We start from the raw sequence: 16,693 nt of genomic DNA, 5'->3' as shown, positions 1-16,693 counted from the left end.
CCTTACTGATGCATGCCTCGCTATTACCTTAGCAGGCCCACGTCAGGCAAGGCAAAGATTGGCATGCCAGAACAATACCAAATTTGGTTGTGGTCACGAAAATCTATGGCAGTGTCTCACTTAAGCATAAATTGGAATCCCTAACTGATTGGTAGAAGGGCATCCGGAGTATTACCGAAATTCGGTTTTTCGAACCTGCGCCTAATGAGGCAGATGTGTGGCGTTACTTTCGGGACTTGGGCCTAGTTTGACTGCCTTATGAGGCGCAAATTTGGAATGCGGTCTGCCTTATTTGCGCCTAATCACCGTCTTACCAAAATTTCTAGTCGGGTATATGGCCCAGGAATAGATGACACAGTGCAAGTAATTAAATACTATAATTCTACAAAAATCGATAGCAAAACTTTAAATGCGTTTTCCTCAAAACTATGTTTTTTGAACTGGTGATCACTGTAACTTAGAAACCGTTTAGCAGATTTGAATAAAATGTATACTGCTTTTGAAAAACATAAAAAACACGTGTTGATTGAAGGATTTTTTGAAGTGAAAACTTCTTTAAAATCGTTGGGAGTGATTTGAGACTCGATGAAACGAAAAAGCGACACTAAAAAGAGACATACATATAGATCTTATAGTATATAGCCTGCGAGAGAATGAGATAGAACACAGTTATACAGCGTTCCCTATTCTCCGTCTCCTCTTTGTGCGGTGCTTCGTAGCCTCCCTGCTCTTGGCTACGAAGCGTTATATGTTGATATACGTATATGTGTGTGGCTGCGTACTGCTGAGCCACGCTAGTATAGTGAGTATTGTAGTATGTATACTACACTGCCTATTACTTGCTTTGGTGTTTAGTTCAAGCGTCATACGTATGTATGTTTGTATGTATGCTAGTACGTATGTGAGCGCGCCTACGTATTACGGAGCCACGGTGAGCGAGAAGGCATTATGTATACCTATACTACACTACCTAATACTTGCTTAGACCAAGCGTCCTACGAATGTTTGTATGTATGTTAGTACGTCTGAGTAATACAAAACAGTTTTAATTGTGGCCATTTATATTTCACCGAATCAATCAATAAATAGCATCACGGAATTCATTCATGAAAATTTAATAAAGTATACACCAGAAGTTTCGCGGATACTTAGAAAAGATCACGATAAAGTTCCAATGATTTTAAGTGGCGATTTTAACGTAAATTTTGCATTGGACACAGCGGTTCCTTTAATTGACTTTCTCAATGCAACATTCAATTTAAAAATGTGTAACAGTCGCACTGAATCGACAACACGATCAAAAATAACAATTGACGCGGTATTTCAAAGATATGTTGACAACATCGAAACCAAAGCATTTGTATCATATTTTAGCTATCATAAGCCACTCGTATCATTTGTTGAAATTGAAAACATTGAGGATGAATAATAATAAAATGAGGAAAATAAAAAATTAATAGCAATATTATAATGAACCTATAATTATCCCGCTCCTAATGCTACTTTCATCTCATTCTCTCTCAGTTTGTTTTACGGAAGGTTTCACTTCTGTCGCGTCTAACCGTTAGACTGGTATTTTTATTTTTTTTTTTTATTTTAAATTTTGATTTTTTTTTACAATTAATTGTAATTTTTTTCTAGAAAAAAATTTCCGGAGGTCACCATATTTTTATTTTGAAAAGAGCTTCGATCAGGCACAGTCTATTCTATCTATCTTTTAATAAAACTAATTTATCTTTTATGTAAATGAATCTCCAAGAACTTGTGGTGATCACCGCAAGGGACGACTCCCCACAAACAGCGATAACTTTTACAATTATTAATTTCTTTTTTTTTTTTGAAATTTTGCTATAGTCAAGTCGAAACATGATGTACTAGTGCTGTGGTTTTTCTTTGTGTAAAATAAAGCAATTGACTAGCAAAAAAAAATTATTGAAAATCATCATTTTTTCGGTCCTTTGACCCTTAAAACGTTTGACATTTCGCCCAGCGTCACTCCTAAATAAATTTATATTTGTTTCATCGCCATTTTTTCTTACCCTCGGGTCCACACTATGAGGTGTGCTCTTAAGCAAAACTTTTCCTCTGCCGTAAATGTGCTTATTTCAACAGAGAAACTTTACGAGCTTTTTCGGCTGCTGGGTTCATGTTTTACAATTAAGGCTGCGCAGTTCTCGCTGGTACTTCGTTGTTGATTTCAGCTGCAATGGGCTTTGATGCCTTAAGCATCCCTATTGGCAAGAGTCACAATTAAATTATCAGTAGTGCAAGTCGTTTTCTTTTTGTCACCGCGTCACTCTGGGGATTCTTTGTGCTTGAGGACGGCTTCGATAGTCCAGCGAGAATGCACTAGCCTGCCATCCCAGAGATTGTGGGTTCGAATCCCACGTAAAGCACGGTCGTCGCACTTTTCCAAATTTACCTACATTCCCTCTTTGTACAAAAAAACAAATCTCATTCCCCAAGCACAAAATCGTATACATACTTCCCATCCTTAATGGTCAGCGCATTATATGCATTGCGGCTGCTGAAACAAGCAAAAACAAAGAAAAACACACAGTTACACATTGCATCACTGGCTCCAGCAAGAGGAAGCCGGTAACTACGATAATACCGCATACACACAAAATTTAGCGAAGTCCTCAACCATCTGTGAGATCCTTCTGGCAGGAAAATGTGAAACACAGATGGCGCTCAAAGCAGTAAGAACTCGTTGTTCCTAAGCAACCACAGGTTCGCATTCCCACTATTTAGGACTGATAACGGCAGGCTAATCACCTACCCTGTCAGAAATCAAAATAGATTAAAGAACCCAAAGCAAGACGAAGTCTTGTCGAGGCCCTACGATCCCGAGAGTAGTGAACGAGGAAAAAAACAAAAAATCAAAGGGCAATTACAGAAAAATTGTTTAACGTCAAGTGATCAGCGATACATTTGTACGATTTTTTTTGGGTTTTCAGAATTCATATTATTTTTTTATTTGCGAAGAACTCCTTAGAACTGTGTCTTAAGTTAAACCTCGGAAGCTGCTGGTTCATAATTCTATTAAGAAATCTCTCACTCAGATCTTTTTGGATAGCTATATTAAACTTCTAAGAAAAATTCCGCCATAAAAAGCAGTGCTTTATTTTCTATTCCGATATGCAAAGGAGACATGTTTATGTGTGACCACAAAGTTAGTGAACCACGAAATTATTGTGATCCCCAATGTAAGGGCAGATTACAAAAATCTACATAAATTCCCATCGGTAATTATTTGGTTACAACTTTACTTACATTTCAAATATAAAAATATACAATCGCATTCAGCGACGAAGTGCCGTTTTTCTAATGATGATTTTGTAATTGCTTGGTTGGCCTTTCGGAACTCACGCTAATAAAACTGGTAATACCATTTGAAGCGTGACAATTCTAAAAGTTCGATAGAATGAAACTGGGAGACAATTTTTTAAGCCTAGGGAGACTGACCGCTTGTAAAGAGGACGATGAACACTATAAAATATAATAAATTTACTTTCAAAAAATTTTTATAGTTGAGCGCGCTACCTTTTGGTTATATGAACCTACTTCGGTGAACCCTTCTCTCAGAGATACTATATATATATTTTCCCATAGTTCCTAGATGAAACATAGGGTCTCAATAAACAAGTTATAATTTCGTTTCTTTAGAATTAGATGTTTAATTTGGCGCCAGGAGCGGCCTGCCCGTCCGCCTCTGCTGCTACTTGTCGGTTCAATGTGTTGGCTGATCTCCCACATCTACGGCTTCTTTGGGGATTCTAGTCTAGCGCTGTCCTTGCAATGTCATTACGTGGTTTGCGCAATGTGTGTCCGATCCATTTCGACATGCGATGCATAATTCCTATGTGTACTGGTGTTTGCCCGGTAGCCGCCCAAAGATCATTGTTGCTTATAATATCAGGCCAGAATATCCGCATTATCTTTCGTAGGCAACGGCTTAGGAAGAATTGCACTGATTATGCTTGTTGTTAAGTTCCATGTTTCACATCCATACAGAACTACCGACTTCAAGTTGGTATATAATATTTTCTGTTTTGTGTACCTGAAGATATGGGTTGATCTCCAAACCTTGTCTGTCATGCCAAATACAACGCGCCCCTTAGATATTCGGTTGCGTATGTCAGTTGTTGATTCGCCATTTTTTGAAGTTATGCACCCAAGGTAGCAAAATTCATCTACATCTTCAAGCGGCGTGTCGGCAATTTGAAGCGCTTGCGTTTCGGTGGTGTTAATTCGCATTACTTTAGTCCTTGCTTTGTTAATTCTTAGACCTGTTTGTGCTACTGCATGGCATAACGCTTGTAGTTTAGCTGATGTATCTGCGTATTTGTGCGATAGTCAGCAAATGGCGTCAGCGTAGTCTAGGTCTTCATGCCGGCCGCATAAACCCCAGGAAATGCCCCTGCTGACCGCACACGCATGTCGCATTGCTAGGCCCAGGTCTAGGTTGAACAGGAGTGGAGATAATACACATCCTTGCCTTACACCGCTTTGCACTTCGATACTACCACTTTGAGCATTTTCGTATTTCACGAAGCGCCATGAAGCGTCCGAGTACAATTCTTTTATGATGGTGACAATTTTCTCAGGCACTTCTTTGCATTCAAGAGCTTTCCAGATCGCTTCATGGTTGAGAGTGTCGAACGCTTTCTCGAAGTCGATGAAGCAGAGGTAAAGAGGCGAGCGCCACTCAACCGACTGCCTCACGATCACTCTCAAGGAGTTTACATGATCGACGCAAAAGCAATGGGGACGAAAGCCTGCTTGTTCTTTGCGCAGTCCCTGGTTCAATAAGTTGGACAGCCTTTTGTGAATTACGTGTGCCATCACTTTGTTCGCCATGCTTAGCAACGTGACTCCTCGCCAATTTTTGCACGCAGATAGGTTGCCTTTCTTCGGGAGAGGGGTGCTAACCCCCTCTTTTAACTCAGATGGTATTCTTTCAGACTTCTAGGGGTTTTTCAACAAGGGCAGAAGGATCCGAGTGCTTATTTTGAGATAAACTTTTAGTAATTTTGGGTTGATGTTATCGGACCCGGGAGCTTTGCAGTTTTTTAGAGACTTTATCGCATTTATTATCTCGTTCTCAGAGATAGAGTAGTTGGTCTTTTTTTTGCTCAACATTTGACTGTTTTCTTATGTCACCCAATTACACTTTACGGAAATAACCGAAACTGTGCAAGCCAAACGTAATTTAATATAACGGGTATTTTAAATTCACAACGAAGCAGTGACGCCATTCCAATGCCAATTATCAAAGTTTCAATATAACCTTTTTGTAATGAGCAAGGCCTTTGTTTATTATTTAATTTCTTCACTGCCAGCTGACTTTGTCGATTGATGTGTCGAAGCTTAGGCTGTGTGCACACTTGCATACTGCAGTGTGTTTTAGTTCTAGCGAACTTTTATCTGATGAAGCTCCCTGATCGATTTGATTTTGTTTATACTTAGGGAGATAACATTTGGAATTCCAATGAGAAAGCGCTCGAATCACTTGAATAAATTTGATCTATTTGCTATTAATCAGTTGAATCTTATACGGGAATAAATGCAAATCAATGCGGATAATTCGTTGTAAAGTGGTCCGAGCAATGCCCCACTGCTGATAACGTTGATTTTGGGATGTCCTTGGCGATCTCATCCGATCGCTTTGGTCGGTTTTGATTTAGCCTCTTTGGATTAGAAAGAGCTTCACCAGTCGAAAACCTTTCGTACAAACGCTTAATGGTGTTCTGAGAAGGCGCACTTTTCACATTATTTAATTTTTTATACGCACGTTGAGTTTTCACAATTGACATCTTTTGTTGAATGTAAATTTCAACAATTTGGGAGCGCTCGCGTGGCATGCACTGTTCCATGGTAAAAATCTGCTTGGACTGACGCTTCCAACGCGGTATGTCATTAAGGGATCTGACGTCTCTGTCAAAAGAGACAGGGTTGCCAGATGGGACCGTCAAATATTGGCAACCCTGTATTGGGAGAATTGTAAGATACACATCTGTCACTTTTTAGCGCCATCGGATCATTAGTGTCTGCCTGGCCCACCGGAAATATGGGCAAACACTTCTTGGATTTTGCATGATGAAAACGCACCATCGCAACGAGCCCAAATTGTGCTGGATTATTTGACCAAACACCAAGTAAATACCATCGTGCAAGCACCGTATTCACCTGATATGACCCCGTACGACTTCTTTTTGTTTCCCAAGTTGAAGTTAGCACTTCATGGAAGTAGATTTCAGTCGACAGAGGAGATCAAAGCGAATGCGACGAAGGAGCTGAAGGCTATCACTTCGTCAGCCTACCACGGATGCATGGCGGACTGGGTTAAACGTTGGCACATGTGTGTTGCTTCAAACGGGACATATTTTGAAGAAAATAAAATAAATTTGCCTGAAATTTAACTCTGATTTGTTTTATTTATTTTAAATAATACTTCTTCTGAAAATGATGAGTCGCAATCAACGGAAAGTGGTGAAAATAATTATGTGTCGACATTTGAAAATGTTACGGTTCAGTCAATACCTGATGAAAATTTCCCATCACGCAAGACTGTTCAAGCTCAACGAACCCCCATCATTTCTTCACATATCGGACGATCTGACTAAGTAATACAAGCAGCTCTGGACTAATGTACACGAAATGGCTACAAAAGAAGTTATCCTCCTAAGCAACTGCCACGATGATGAAATGACAACCTAGGAAAAAAGCAGAGGGATGGCCAAATAATACCTACACCATGTCCTAAGATAATATAGTTTTATCGCGAAATTATGGGAGGAGTCGATAGAGCAGATCAAATGGCCGGTTTATATGATTTGAACCGGAAATTCAATAAGTGATGGAAGAAAATTTTTTATCGACTTTTGATGATGTCCGTTGAGAATTCATGGATTTTATATTCAGAGCTACGTCGTCAAAAGATGTCCTTGATGGATTTTATAGTAATTTTGGCAGAAGAGCTGATTGCCGAAGGTCAGAAAACGACCGCCAATATTCGCAGTGGAAGGTCTGGTTACATTTCCAAACAGAAAAAGACTTATGGAAAGTCCGCTACTCATCTACGCATCGAAGGAAGCACAAGACGACGATGCGCTGGCTGTTGCCTGAAAAATGTTGAAAGGCGTACTAAAACAATATGTGAAGAATGTGAAGTTCCACTAAGCAAGAATTGTTTCGCTCCTTATTATAAGCGTTGATTGCTATAATATCTGAATTAAATTTAATTTAATTTAATTTTTTTTTTTTTTCAAAATAAATGATATGCATTATTTTAGTTGGTACGAAACCTCCAATTTATTATTTGGTATTTATTTATTAGTATGATATAGAGACCTAATAGGACTTAAAGGTCCCGCTCAAAGCACCTAATAGGGCACATATATCCCACCACCCCCAGAGCCCCTGGAGGGGGTGGTGGACTTCCTTTCACTTTCTACTGAAGCTAGATATATCACTAAACTCGAAATGTTCCCGCTGGTTGTTTTCCGGTTCGAAAGGGTTAAGTTATTTTATCGGATCTAGGTGCGCTTAAGTATTATTATTATTATTGACTGATTGTTTGTGCACTGCGACCTAAAGAGATCTATTGTGCAGCCATGTAGCCTGCTCAAACAGTTTTGGCCTGTTCATAAATCCTAAAACTGCTGTAGGCTGAATTTCTACCAGGAGGTTTGGATCTATAGCCCCATTTCCCAGGTAATTTATGTAGTCTGCGACGTGCCACTGCTGGGCTGTCGCATAGAACGTGTGCTGCTGTTTCTTGTGCCTCTTTGCAGAGTCTACAGGAATCGTTTTCCATTGCACCTCTCTTTTTCATGTGATAATTAAGTTTACAGTGTCCTGTTAGTAGTTCAATGTAAAGTTGTAAGTCTTTTCGGATTAGGTTAAGGATTGCTTCTGCTTTGGATCTATGAGTCTTTTCGATTGCCGCATGCCCGATTGGTCTCTCTAGTAATCGATTAGGCATCGATGTTCCTATTCACGTAGAAAGGCACTTTTGAAGCTGTTAGTTACTCCGCAGAAAGGTTCAGGACCTATTAAGGGAGTGTTTTTCCCTTTTTCGTGCCCCTCATGTCCCGCAACTCACATTAAGGTAACAAAGTTTCTTGATGCCAGAGTGTTGATGATTTTAAAACATTTCCAGACCAACCTTGGTTGGAATGAAAAGCTATCCAGCGATTTTAGAGCTGCGATTTTAAAGTATTGTTACGTACATATAAATTTAACTGTTGTGTTTTTTTAGTTACTTATAACATATTTTTCACTTTAAATGGAAAAATATATTCAAAACCCATTTATTTATTATTATAGAATTGGAGAGTTTCTGGAACTGTATTGATGAAATTTTTTGAGTTAAGTTGTTGCGAAATAATGAATATATAAATACCAATACTAGTCCCGAAAACCCGGGATTGTAATCAGGAGATCCCAAAAAGCCCGTGGTGAAAAAAATTAATTTTTTTTTTATTTTAATTAATATTAAAACAAAATATTTAAAAACACATACATAAAAAAATTAAAAAAAAATGTTTCAATTTTAATTTTTTAATTTTATTAACAATTCCTCGGGATTTGTAATCAGGAGATCCCAATTTTTTTAAACTTTTTTTTATTTATTAACAATTCCTAGGGATTGGTAATCAGGGCATCCCGAAAATCCCGTGGTGAAAAAAATTGAACTTTTTTCTTTAATTTTATTTAATATTAAAAAAAATTTATTTAAAAATAGATATATAAAAAAATTTAAAAAAAATGTTTCAATTTTAATTTTTTAATTTTATTAACAATTCCTAGGAATTTGTAATCAGGAGATCCCAAAAATCCCGTGGAAAAAATATTGAAAATTTTTATGTAAAATTTTTTTAAAATTTTTTTTATTTATTAACAATTCCTAGGGATTGGTAATCAGGGCATCCCGAAAATCCCGTGGTGAAAAAAATTGAATTTTTTTTAATTTTATTTAATATTAAAGAAATTTATTTAAAAATAGATATATAAAAAAAATTTAAAAAAATGTTTCAATTTTAATTTTTTAATTTTATTAACAATTCCTAGGAATTTGTAATCAGGAGATCCCGAAAATCTCGTGGTGCAAAAAACTGAATTTTTTTTTTTAATTTTAATTAAAATTAAAAAAATATATTTAAGAATATATACATTAAAAAAATTTAAAATAAATAAAAAAATTTTCACCACGGGATTTTCGGGATCTCCTGATTAAAATCTCGGGTTTACGGGACTAGTAACGGGATTTATATATTCATTATTTTGCAACATCTTAACAATTCCTATGGATTGTTAATGAAAAAAGAAATGTTAATATAAAAAAATGTACAAACATTTTTTTCAATTAAAATTTTTTTAATATTTTTTTAATATTTTTTACATAATTATATTATATTATAATTTACAAACATTTTTTTCAATTAAAATTTTTTTAATATTTTTTTTTATAATTTCTTATGAAGAATTCCTCGGGATTGTTTGGAACCCTTATAGAACTGTATCTGGCATACATATTGTTCATAAAAGTATACTAATAAGCGCTTTTCATTTGATACAAGCATACAATAAGGCAAATATTAAATGCTGTCGTAGCTGCTAGCGACTTGTTCAATTTCCATTTTTAGTACAGACATTAAATCAATCATTTAGCAATCATTAAATTAGTTTCAAATATCATTACCGCCACAACAGCGGATTTAACAGTTACCAAGGGTGTCATGACCAGTGAAAAAATAAAATCTGTACGAGCAGCAGAACAAAAATGTGCTTCAACAACTTTTTTCTAATTCAAGAAACCATTTTCGAAACAACTTTTCGTCTCCTAGAAGTAATCGATACTTTTGGTGGTAGCTTAGCTATCAAGTAATCGCCATTTTCTGCACTTTCAAGAATGGATGTGATAGGCGTCATTATCAATGGCCTTCGAAATAAATTATCATGCGTTAATAACTTTTATTTCATATGATTGTCTCAAGTAAATTTAAACAAGAAAAATGTAATGTTTTTTTTTTTTTAATTAAAACCACAGCACCAAAAAAACATATTAGCAACATCAAACACCAAAAAAGTGTATAGCAATACTAAGGCTTTGATGTTTACTAAGCCCGTGGGTAATACTCTTGCCTTGTATGAGAGCTTTGACATGTTCAGGAGTTCACTACTAAGAAACCTAGTTCCAAATGATATTTTAGGAGCTCAAAGAAACCACCTTTCACACTGCACTTAAAAGCTTTCTTAGAACTAATTGAGAATTTGTGCCAAGTTAAGGTTAAAGTTAAAAAAAGTTAAAGCTAAAGTTAAAACAGTTGAAGTTAATGTTAAAAAACGGCAAAAACTTCACCGTACCGAATAATATTTGCATTCGGCTAACTATGAACTGCTCGCGGATCCACCTTTGACCTTACCACAATCACGGGCTTAAGATAAATTAAGTTAAGTTAAGCTGTTCGCAGTGTAAGCCAATAACCGTCCATTTGCCACCGTTGCTGAGTTCTATCGGTTTATGTTCGGTGCACTTCGTTACATTTATTTTATTTTCATTGTTTTGTAACTTTTTATTTATGTAATTTAATTTATTTTGCCATTTTCTTATGCAAATTATATGTATACTAGCGTACATACATGCATGTGTACGTATGTATTTACTTGCTGCGCTACAGTCTTTCCACACAAATTTGTGTTTTCTGTTGTTTTTGTTGCTACCTACCACATTCATCGCTGCACAATTATCTGCAGAGTTGTTGGGAACACACCAAATGTACTTTCCGTTGATTTGTTTTTTTTTTTTTAATTTTTCCTTTAATGGAATTTTTTGTTATTTGCTGCGTTATCGTTTTTATCGGATGTTTCAAGAAATCTCTGTGGCCACCCACCGCGCTTTTTACACGTTATACCGTTTTTCTTACTCTTTTTTTATAATGGGCAAAAAAAAAACTATAGTTATCGTTACTGATCGACTCGTTTGGTATTATTTACCATGCCCCGTTTGGTATTGTCTTGTATTTGTATTAAGCGTGTATTTCAACTGAACCGCCGCAAAGTGGTTTTGGCCTTTTTATACCAACCACCAACCCCAAAGACCACAAACGACGAAAGAAGCATAGGCGCGGGCAGACGCAGGACTTGAAAGCCCAAAGTGCTTGCATATATATACATATGTGCGTATGTATGTGTTGAGGTCGACTCAGGCAGAGTAAGCAAGTTGAATAGTTCGATCAATCAAAAGCTTATTGAATATTTGCTGCATAACCATTGTGCTACGAATAGCAATAACGCCTAAGAAAAGAGCGCGATGTATACAACACTCTCATGGTGGGCAAGTGCAAGCGCAACCAACTCCAATACCAATGCCAACAGCAGCAGCAACAGCAACAGCACGAATTGAGAGCCTGTTGAGCGGTCACTACGCCCATTGTGGTGATTTTATAGTTTTGCAGAAATTTGCAGTTATGCGATCACACAGCAGCACCGTCGGCGTCGGAGCTCTCTCACATTTTCTGTGCTTACAAGAAGTTTTTTTTTTTTGCTTGGCAACAACTGTGGTGAAAATAAATATTTGGCGAGCGTGTGCTTTTGCAGCCACTGCTCCCGGTGAGCGAAAGAACTGCAAGCAATGAAGCGAGTGCTTAAGTGCAGATTTGAAGTGAGTAATCTTGCACTTGGATTGGTTACACTGTTTAACACATAAAAAAATAACAAAGTTCTGAGAAAAGATTCTGGTCGAGAGAACCATATATGGATCGAAAGTTTATATACATAACCAAGAAGAAAACTGGAAAACCCGTTACTAGGTAATATCAACAGTTGATATTTGTGTATGCACATTCGAATGGGGCGATATCTCAATGCTCGAATCACGAAACCAGCAAAAATTTAACTGGAATATTAGAAGAAATTGAGTTAATATCAAAGAAATATTTAGCTAATTGAAGAAAAATGATAACAGTTTTTAAGAGAAACAGGATAAAGTTATCCCCCAGCAGAAGCGCGAAATCAGAATTTATTTTCGATTCCGGGTTTTGTAGGAAATCTCCTTAGATACATAAAAAAGTAAATACTTACTCGTTTTCCTAAAAATCTTAATTTTTTATAGGGAGAAGAATTCAGAAAAAGTAATACATACCAGAAAATACAAATGCAAATGCGTACACAAATGCAAATTACACGTTTATTCCTCAAAAGTGATATTATTGCCTTCAAAATAATCTCCATCAACTTCAACGCAGCGTTAGAACTAGATTTGTTGAAGGTATGCACTTTTACCGCATACGCCTTTATGCCGTATGCCATCGTTTGATCGAACTCTCGAAACACTTCTGGAGCTCTCTTTTCTGCATAGCCATCGATTTTTCATTCTTCCTTTCGACTGTTAAAACGAGAAGTGGTTCTCTGCACTTTTTGGTTTTTTTGATCCGTTCAAACAGATAAAAACCGACAGGAACCATATCAAGTAAATTCGATGGCTGCTGGATGATAGTCGTTTCGATCTTGGCCAGAAATTCACGGATAATGATGGCACTGTGTGAAGGTTCATTGTTAAGGTGCAAAATCCACGAGTTGCTTCCCACAAATTTCCCGTTTTGCCAAATTTCTTCCCAGAAACCTCTCATAAGGCCCAAATAATAGTCCTTAATCACTTCTTGATCTTCTGAAAATATTTCGTGGTGTACAATTCCGTTGACCCGTGAGCATCGCTTCCTTTTTTAACTGCAAACGAAGTGGTTTTTTTGTCCTGATTCATTCGGGGCTCTCCACTCACTCGCCTAATGGCTGGATTAGGTTTTGTACTCTTAAACCCACGTCTCGTATACAGTTATGATGCGTTTCATGAGTGTTTCGTCGGGTTCAGCATTGAAAATCGTGGCGATATCAACGCGTTCCCTTTTTTATGAAAGTCTGGTCTTTGGGTCTTACTTAGGAGCATGGCACAAATCCCAATCATTGACTACAATGTTTATCCATAGATTCGCGGCTATTGCTCAACTTTTCTTTCACTTTATCGATGGTTTCATCGATGTCGATTGCCTGCCACTACGTTCGTCATCTTCGGCAGCTGTGCGATGTCTTCTGAAGCATTTATGCCACCCATAAACGGCTATCGGCTCTTTCTTCTTTAGAGTCTCATTATCGAAATATTTTCCCAACACTTGTAAAGTTTTGGCATTATTCAATCCATTTTTATCGGAAATTAAAATCCATGTTTAAAACTGAAAAAAATTTAAAACTCGCGCTGAAATACTACGCACTCAAGACGACGTAACTTTTACAAAAGTCAAGCAATGTCGATCAAATTTTGGCGGGAATATTAATCACAGATATGTCAATTTACAGAAACAAAACCAGAACTCAAATCAGTTGACTTAGGCGGTTCTTCCGGGTACATTGTGATCAAGTTGGTATATAATTGAAGTAGTTCCTTTCTTCGTAGTTTGCCCGAGCTCCTCCTTCTATTTGAGGTGAGCCTCTTGATATTTTTCCACAAATGCGGAAACTTATAGTTTTGTGCCGCTTCCGAGCATCAGATGGTTTTTTCTGAGGAACTTTTTCACGGCAGAAATACACTGGTAGGCTTGCCATTCCTTGCCGAGGGGCGACCGCTAGTAAAAAAAATTCTTCTGTATAATTTGGGGTTTCGTGCCCAGGATTTCGAACTCGATCACTAACGAACGGTAGATGCGCACCAACCCATTTGGCTACGGAGGACGGGACTAGGAGCTTACGTCCGAACTTTGTTTACACACCAAAATAGGAAACTATGTTATCCTTACATTTGAGATATTTAAGTTATTCGGTAGTTCTATGAAAAAAAAGGTGCGTGTAGCGTAGAACATATAACAAAAGTGAAACTTACAAGGCAGACAGAGAGAGGGAGATACCCGAGAGAGAATGAGAGAGAGAGAAATTCAAAACATTTGCAGAGAATATAAATAGACAAAATTTACAAAGGACGGAGAAGGGTCGACCGGTGTAGATGAAAACCAGGCACATACCGTGGCAACAACGCGCACTACTCCGAGCGTTTATCACCGCACAAACGTAGCGATTTCAGAACCGCAGCGACGGCACAAATTACCGCAAGGCAATACCAATAAATCCGACACCGGAATGGATAGCACTTCATAGTACGCACAAGCACTAGCCAAGAACGGAAATAAACGCCAAACAGTAGGCACCAAGGAAATATAACACGCTAAAGTAGGCGCCAAAAATATATTTCCTACAAGTTTACACCAACAACCAAGCGCCAAAAAGGAGGCAGTGTTATTTCTTACTAGAAATTAGCAACCACAAGGAAAAACTCAGGTAAAATAGCCTAAAGCGTATCTAAGATATATATAAGGTATAGCTCTCTCTCTCTCTCTCCCCTTTTCCTCTACGTTAAATCTTTTTTCTCTCTCGCGGAACGAAAATCCTCAAAACATTGCATGGCCATGAAATTTTACTCTTCATTCTCGCTCTACCATCGACGCCTAAGAAGTTTCACTTAAAAAAAAAACAGAAATATTTTTATGGAACATTTCAACCCTCTAATTCCTCAATAGATAACTACTTATTACCCCGTTTTTTTTTTTTTTCAAAAAATACGCCTAACAGAGCGATACAGCGGGTTTAAATATACAAAAAAAGATTCGGCATCAAATGCCACCAGAAGTCGCTTAATACATCACAGCTCGGGATTCCACTTAAATGCCGGAAAAAAGTCAATGGTGTAAGGGTTAATTTCGCTAGTTTGTATTAGAATTTCATTGGTTGTATATATAAAATTTATTTTTATGTTAACTAGTGAAAAACTATTAACTTGATACTTTTCTCAACAGTTTGGCTTTGGAGTTTTGAGTTTTGATAGCTTTCGTAAATCTTTTCGACAACTCTCTTTCTGGCAAGCTTTTGCATTGATTGCGCTTGGCGTAAATATGTCATGCCAGTTTTTTTGTTTTGCCTCACTGATCAATTATATAAATAAAATTCATAATTAATTGGAGCATGTGAAGTATTTGTGTTAGCATAGCCTTTTTCTATTGTTTTTGCTTTTTATCTTTTGGTTACCCATTAGACTCGGTTTATTTCGTGAATATTGGAAATGAATATTTTCGAAAGCTTAATAAAGTTATGCAGGTTCGTATTTCATTAAATAATAATAATAATTGTGCGATTAACTTGAGTGCCCTACAAGCCCAATTAAAACGTGGTTTACATAACTGTGGTAAATATTTTCAATTAAAGAAAGTTGCTCTTACATTTGAAAGTAAGTTAGCTACAGCATCGGCTCTTTATTTTTTGTTACTATATTTAGATTGGAAATGCCTGTCCAGGCATGCCATAATTTGAAAAGGACGGGATGTCGATGTTTCGGCATGCCGTAATTCAGAGGTCCCGAAATTTTGGCAGTTTTAAGTACGGCAGATCCTAGTGTTTAAAAGTTGATATGAAAAGCGTAAGGATTTATTAATTTTTTCAAGTTAAAGCAATGGAAGGATTTGAAATAAAGGCGTATTGAAACAAAGCTCACATTAATCCAAGTTACAAAATTTTCATTTTTTTCCGTGCACAAGACCTGTATATATGCAAGGTGAAGTCCAAAAAATAAACAAAACTGAGCTAAAATAGAAACGACGGGACTGTTGTTCCGATATTTTCGAGTTTATTTATTCAAGATAGTCCCTTCTGGTCTCGATACACTGTTTTGCGCCATCTAAGAGCTTTTCGAAAGAGTGTTTCTGGTCATGGACTGGAATCCGGAATGTCTTTCAGGATGTCGGTACAAGCCTTTTGGATGGCTTCTACGGACACAAAACGTTTTCCTTTCATAGCCAAATGCGATTTTCCGAATGGTCAGAAATCACATTGATGGTTAAAATGCGATTGCTAGTACAAAAATCAGTTACAAGAGTGGACCGATGAGACGGTGCATTATCATGCAATAAGCGCCAGCTTTCCCCTTGGCGGTGTTCAGGGCGAATTGAACGAATGTGATGCAACAAACGTTTCAAACCGCCAAGATAGAAAATTGCATTCATAGTTTGGCCCGAACTCCTTGTGGACAATTCCCTTGGAATCGTAAAAACAAATGACCATCGACTTCATTTTTGATTTCTCCAAACGCGATTTCTTGGGTGATGGCTCGTCTGGGGCCTTCCATTCGACACTTTGGCGCTTAGTTTCAGGTTCATGTTAGAAACACCAGGTTTCATCACCAGTTACAATATTGTAAAGGAAGTTCTCGTCTTTTCTCACCTCTTTAATGAGGTCTTTCGAATGTTGAATTCTGATCAATTTTTGGTCCTCTGTAAGCTTGTGCGGAATGAAACGTGCACAGAGCTTTCGTAAGCCCAAATGATCAGTTAAAATGCGATAAATCGATATTTTGGAGATATTCAACTCCGATTCCATGAATTTCAACGATGATTTCGGTTCATTTTTGATAAATTTACAGACAATTCGATAAAGATTTCGGTGATTACTGATTTTGGGCGGCCCGTATATTCATTGCCATTTATCTCTGAAACGTGTCACAACCAACTCTGAGACGTGTAAGTGACTCATGAACTCTGGCACGAGATAGACAATCATCGCCATACACTTTTTTCATCAATTCAAATGTTTCGGTAAACGTTTTACCGACTTTAAAACAAAATTTGATATTAGCTCTTGGTTCGAGACTCAT

General features: G+C 37.2%; 1 protein-coding gene across 1 annotated transcript in view; it reads right to left on the bottom strand.

Moving 5' to 3' along the window:
- LOC128855596 (proline-rich protein HaeIII subfamily 1) overlaps nt 1-11,069 on the bottom strand; it is a 68,114-nt gene extending 57,045 nt beyond the window's left edge. The window contains exon 1 of the mRNA XM_054090625.1: nt 10,736-11,069. Coding sequence (XP_053946600.1) covers nt 10,736-10,744 — 9 coding nt within the window. The 5' untranslated portion in view covers nt 10,745-11,069. The remainder of the gene's footprint in view (nt 1-10,735) is intronic.
- Nucleotides 11,070-16,693: the final 5,624 nt, after the last annotated feature.

Source organism: Anastrepha ludens, chromosome 2 (genome assembly GCF_028408465.1).
Source record: "Anastrepha ludens isolate Willacy chromosome 2, idAnaLude1.1, whole genome shotgun sequence".
Lineage (NCBI taxonomy): Eukaryota > Metazoa > Arthropoda > Insecta > Diptera > Tephritidae > Anastrepha > Anastrepha ludens.
This window is presented reverse-complemented; position numbering and strand designations above follow the sequence as displayed.